Source organism: Vitis vinifera, chromosome 6 (genome assembly GCF_030704535.1).
Source record: "Vitis vinifera cultivar Pinot Noir 40024 chromosome 6, ASM3070453v1".
Taxonomy (NCBI): Eukaryota; Viridiplantae; Streptophyta; class Magnoliopsida; order Vitales; family Vitaceae; genus Vitis; species Vitis vinifera.
The window spans coordinates 6,444,548-6,451,111 of record NC_081810.1 but is presented as its reverse complement, the minus strand read 5'-3'; the positions used below and the strand labels follow the sequence as shown (position 1 = coordinate 6,451,111).

The window sequence follows — 6,564 nt, the reverse complement described above, 5'->3', positions numbered from 1 at the left end:
TTAGCTTTGATCTTCTCTCAAATACCTTTTTATTAATGAATAAGTTTCAGAGAAAGAACTTTGCTTTAAGGTTTGTTGTAGAAAAGAAAAAATTAAGTAAAAAAGGAAGAAGATGGTTGCTGGAGAAAATAATGAGAAAAGTATTTTAAGTTTATTGTATTTATGAAAAAATTTTGGTGGATGTATTAAGAGGATTAAGATTTTAAAGTGGATTTCCAAATAGGGTGATGCAGAGTGGTTAGGTATATGCAACTATAAAAGTTCTCTTAAAAAATTTTAAATTTAAAATATATTAAGTAATAATTGAAATACTTCCTAGTGTTTCAAATCACTTCCTTTACAAAAATCAGACTTTGGTAAAGCTTTAAAAGTAGCTTTTGACAATCACTTAAAAAGATAATTTTTGGACTAGTACTTGATAAATAATTCTTCTAAAAACCATTTTTTATAAAATCATGTTTTGAAAAATACTACTAAAGACATTCTTTTTGTTTCTATCTAAATATTAACTCATTCTCCAAAAAAGAGTTTATGATAGAAGAAGTATTAACAAAAATTCTAATGATAACCAATAATATAAGTTGAAAATGTTGCTATAATTTCTTAGAATTTAATTTTAAAAAAACATTTATGATAAAAAAAAATATAAATTCAGAGCTTTTCATGTTATCCCTATTCATTTATATCCAAGTCACACTAATATGTTTTCTATGGATAAATGCTATCCATCAGAGCTTTTCATGGTGACATTTTGCTAAAAAATTTGAGGCTTTCTTCCTTAATTTGTTTTAAAATAAATCACTTTCCAAAAAGGTTGAACTACTTTCCATGGTGGTTTGCACTAAAACTTCTAGGAAAAAGGATCTAACCAAGCTAATACCCTTTCCATTTACATTCTACTTGTACAACTTTTGTCAAATTATTCACATTTATAATGTTGAGCTTTGACCCAAAATAGTGTGTTTTAAAAAAAAATTCCAAAAAATAAAGTTGTTCTGAAAATAATGTCCGATCTAATGCGTCTGTGCCACATAAGCTGTCACGTCATAAAACCGTAGTTGGTGACTACGGTTTTATTTTTCTAAAGTGGTTAGAAACCGTAGTTACCAACTACGGTTTTAACTTTATATATATTTATATATAACTTTAATTTTTTTAATAAAAATATTATATTATTTTGATTTTAAATATACTTATTTCATTATTTTAAAAATAATAATATACGAAATTAAATAATTGATATTTTTAATTTGATATAAAAATATATTTTTAAATTTTATTAAAACAATAGGCACTATATTTAATATAAATATAATTAATTAATTAAAATAAAATATAATAAATTATATTTATTTAAAATAAATAAATTATAAATGTCTATTTAGAAAAATAAAAAAGTAATATAAATTATTATATTAATTAATAATTTTTTATATATTATATATAAGTGGTATATAATACCTCTCTCACACACACATATATATATATATATATAAAAGTTTAATTTAAGTTTAAAATTTATCACATTTTTATTTAAATATATAAATAAATTTTATTAAAACAATTGACACTATATTTAATATAAATATAATTATTTAATTAAAATTAAATATAAATAAAATATAATAAATCATGTTTATTTAAAATAAATAAATTATAAATGCCTATTTGGAGAAAAAAATAATATAAATTATTATATTAATTAATAATTTTTTTATATATTATATGTAAATAGTATATAATATCACACACACACACACATATATATATATATATATATAAATAAATTATTATCATATCGATATAATATTATGAACTTAAATTAAAATATGATAAATTTTAAACTTAATTGAACTTATATACATGTGACATTATATACCACTTACATATAGTATATAAAAAATTATTAATTAATATAATAATTTATATTATTTGTTTTTTAATAGGCTTTCATAATTTATTATATTTTATTTATATTTAAATATAATTAACTAAATATATTTATATCAAATTAAAAATATCAATTATTTAATTTCATATATTATTATTTTTAAAATAATAAAATAAGTATATTTAAAATCAAAATAATATAATATTTTTATTAAAAAAATTAAAATTATATATAAATATATATAAAGTTAAAACCGCAGTTGGTGACTAACCATTTTAAAAAAAAGTCAAAGCCGTAGTCACCAACTACGGCTTTAAACTTAAAGTTAAAACCGTAGTTGGTAACTACGGTTTCTAACCACTTTAGAAAAATAAAACCGTAGTCACCAACTACGGTTTTATGACGTGGCAGCTTATGTGGCACAGATGCATTAGATTGGGTATTATTTTCAAAACAACTTTATTTTTTGGAATTTTTTTTTAAAACACACTATTTTGGGTCAAAGCTCTATAATGTTCCCCTAAAAGTTATCAGACATTCTAGGGATAAAATAACTTTTATACAGATAAAAATCCAGTCAATACTTTATTTTTTAAATAAAATTCTTTTCTTAAAATAAAATTTCCATAACAAATTTTAATACCTAATTTGATATATTCCAATTTTCTCCCATCTCTATATATTTAGGAATTATCTATTTTCCATTTATTCTTCCTATTGACATTTGTAACTTATATCCTTAATTCATATGATCTATAACAAGTCATCACTTAAGCCAATATATAGTAGAGAAGCCAAAAAGGGCAAAAAATTAATTTAATAGAAAGCGTACAAAATTGATCAATTTAAAATGTTATATAGTGATGTTATAAAATTTGGTATTGAATTCTTAGGTTATGTTTGGTCCCAAGGAAAATATTAGGGAAAGAGAAAAAAATAGTAAGAAAAATGTGTTTTTTTTTTCATGGTTTTATAATGGAAAATACTAAAATTAAATATAATTAAAATTAGTTAAAATTTTATGGATTTTAAAATTATTTTATTTTTGTATAATGGAGAAAAATAAATACAATACAAGTAAAGAAACAAATAAAAAATTATGTACTTTGAATTTATTTTTTATTTTTCTTTATTTTTTTCTTTTCATTTTTCTTTTTTATTTTCTTTCTCTAATATTTTCCCTTAAATTTTAGAGTAATCAAACATGACCTTAAATTTTAAGGGCGTATACCAACTTTCTATCCAAGTAGAGCCTTACTCAAAATTACCTCTTGAAGATCAATACGAGCTAGTATGATTGATCTAATTAATTTTATTTAGTATTAGAAAATAAATTCAACATCGCGAAGAGGATTTGATTAATCAATCAACATGTCAGTGTAGACCGTAATGGGACTCCTCACAGTATGAGTGCCATCAGACCACACCAGTGTCGCCGACTCCACCGGTCTCTCCATCGTCATTCCTTGACCAGTAACAGTCACCACAAAAGATTTCTTCTCCTTTATTAACTTGAAAGAGAGCATGGGAGGATTCACGTCGACCTTCATACGTGGATGTTTTCTGATAATGACTTGTGCTTTATAAGTAGAGTTGGAGCGGCCAACATTTGTAACTGTTCTTGGAAACTCTACTTTAAAAGGCCTTAACTGCTTAACGTAAACTGTCATTGAAGGATAGTTGAGATCTTTTGGGGAACCTTTGCTGTCCTTTGGACAACTGCTGTTGTCTCCTGAAATGAGTCTCACCATTGTTGTGTTGTAACCCATGTCGCACAACATCTGTGTGTAGTTGTCCTTAGTGGTTTCATACACTAATCCAGGACTTATAGCTTTAACTGGATCGACATGCCCAGACCCAAAACTGAGTACACCATGTAGATTTGCAGAAACTTTCATGGGCCGAGCAGTAGTCATAAGAGCAGATCGGATGGCTGAAGCAGACCAGGCGGGGTGGAAACTTTTAACATAAGCAGCAATTCCAGCAACATGGGGGCAAGCCATGGAGGTTCCTGATAATATATTATATTCCACAGATATGCCGTCTACAAGTTTAGGAATAGGGGAGAATGCTGCCAATATATCTACTCCAGGGGCTGTAATATCTGGCTGCAACATTTAAGGGAACTCAAGAACTGAAAAATAATATAAAGAAAGCCACAAGAGAAAGATATAGATCATGGACTAGATATACCTTCATAATCTCAAGTATGGCTGCGTTTGGCCCTCGTGATGAAAAGGGAGCCACTACAGGAGCAGAAGAATCTTTGATTGCCTCACTCTTCAGTATCTTTGCTTCAGCCTTTCTGTAATGGAGAATCCAGTAATGCTATTGTTATGAAAAAAGAAATTGAATAATTCGGAATGGCTCAGTTCACCAAATCACTACTAATCAAGAAGTAGTTTTTATCAGAATCCTCACTTTGTGGAATTATAATAGGATCGGACGAGGCGCAAGTCTTTACCACGTAAAGCTATTGTAGGTAAGGGGACAACAGAAGAAACACCTACATCCAATTTGATTGAGCCGGCGGCACCAGCCCAATGAGCGCCCTCATCTCCATAAGCGCTTTCACATAGTAGAATTTTTCCTTCCACTGCACTCTTATTTAAACAATCTGGCACGCACAACCTGATATCCAACAATTAATACATTGATTTGTATGATTTTTTTTCTTTTTCTTTTTTTTTTTATTTGAAGAAATTCAAGTTCAATGTGACCTTCGGCAGAACTTACTGTGATAGGAAATTATTACAGGCATTGGCACGGCTAGTAACTTTTCCGTATATAAGAGGGTACATGGATCCATTCATCGTGAAATAATTAAATGAACGACCCTGTTTGATATAAAATAGTACTTAGAATTGATAGTGTAGCCATCCACATATTGTTATAAATTCACTTAGAAACTGTTCTCTTTGGGCTCACTGGCCCCTAGGGGTTTCAAAAGCAAAAGTCTACACCTACCTGATAAGTGGTGAGCTAAGGTGAAAGGGCAATTGATAATACTTACTGTTAGTTCTGTTCCATTGCCAAGAACCACCCTGTCAATAATTTTGCGATCAATCGTGCTTGCTGCTACACTGACCATCCATGGTGCAGAGCTAAATGTAGAAAATACCTCAGGACCTTCATTTCCTGCAGAGTGCACAGTTAATATACCTCCGGCCATGGCATGAAAAGCACCAATTGCTATGGCATCCTCTTCCAAAGCAACTGCAGAATCAAATCCAAGAGATATTGAAATGATGTCAACCCCATCTGCAATAGCATCATCAAAGGCAGCCAAAATGTCCGCGCTTGCGCACCCTAGAAAAACACAGACTTTGTATATGGCAAGCCTTGCAGAGGGAACCCCTCCTCTTGCCTTTCCTTGTGCTAAGCCATGAAAACTCGCATGCTCTACATTGTTGCCAGCAGCTATTGAGGCAGTGTGGGATCCATGACCATCTATGTCCCTCACTGAAACATCGAAACTATCATTCAGCGAATTGTAGATTCGAGCTCCAATAACCTTCCTGTAAAATTTCCAAATTACATTGATAAAGAAAATTTGATATTGTTCAAATGAGAATGTCACAAATACATGGCATGTGTTATTTTTATTTTTTTGGTCTATCATTTACAATAGTGAAAAATATTTTCGAAACAAAGGTGAGGAAATATTGTTTTGCGTAAATGTGTATGGACCTCAAAGATTAGCAATGCCTGACAATGATAATAGTATATGCATTCCCCCAAAAGAGAAACCCTTTTTAGACTGAAAGTAACAGCATAACTTAATCAAGAAGTTGAAGGAGAATTATATAAGAAAATTATGCTTACTTGTTGCAAGTAAAATTTTTGCCACCTGAACAAACACCTTTCCATTTTCTTGGAGGTGGACCAAAATCTTTATCACTAAAGCTAGGTGATTCAGGCCAAATTCCAGTGTCAAAGACTCCAATTATAACATCACTCTCAAGAGCAGGTTTGTGCCTAGATGTTTCGGAGAATCCCATGAAGTCCCAAGATCTTGTTGTATGAAGTTTTAAAATTCTACTCGGAAAAACCGACACCACGCCTTCCTTATCTGCATAATAGTTTCAAAGACCCTACTTTAATTTTATAATTTGTCAAACAAACAAACTTGCTTCAAAACATTGCAACATGATCTTGTGGTACATACTAGCCAATTTTTCTCGTTCCTTTTCAGTGAGCCTTGCTGCAAATCCATTGAAACTTCTCTTATAACTTCTTACCAAAGAATCTGTTGAAGAACTGAAGGAAGAGTATAATATCAACTTGGAGTATTTCTAGGCAATTATAATTATATGAAACTCCAAAGCTTCAAAAAATACCTGCCCTCAAGAACATCTTCGAGAACCCCAAGGTGTTCAGACATAGGTGAAAATTCCCCTTTAGGAAGGGATCCTAAATACACTATGTAAACCTGCACTATTATTAACATTGATCATAAACCGCTGGAAAAATTAAGATACAAACAACACATCAACCAGCAAAATTCATTGTTACATGACAAGATGTCACTTGCCTTTCTGTCTTCATCAGCAGCACTAGCTTCCATGGACATCATGACAATGAAAGCTATGAAGAAAACATAATGTTGATGAAGAAAATTGAGTCTACCCATTGTTGAATTCTCAAAGTTCCAACAATATTGGTATGACCAA

General features: G+C 29.8%; 1 protein-coding gene across 1 annotated transcript; it reads right to left on the bottom strand.

The window, feature by feature from the left end:
- Positions 1 to 3,244: 3,244 nt before the first annotated feature.
- LOC100243364 (subtilisin-like protease SBT4.6) lies at positions 3,245 to 6,341 on the bottom strand. The gene is made up of 8 exons (XM_002280312.5): positions 6,232 to 6,341; positions 6,060 to 6,151; positions 5,717 to 5,963; positions 4,905 to 5,409; positions 4,628 to 4,728; positions 4,313 to 4,522; positions 4,085 to 4,196; positions 3,245 to 3,999 (listed from the first exon to the last, which is right to left on the bottom strand). Exons 1-8 carry the CDS (start codon positions 6,339 to 6,341, stop codon positions 3,250 to 3,252), a joined length of 2,127 nt encoding a protein of 708 aa, XP_002280348.5. The 3' UTR covers positions 3,245 to 3,249.
- Positions 6,342 to 6,564: the final 223 nt, after the last annotated feature.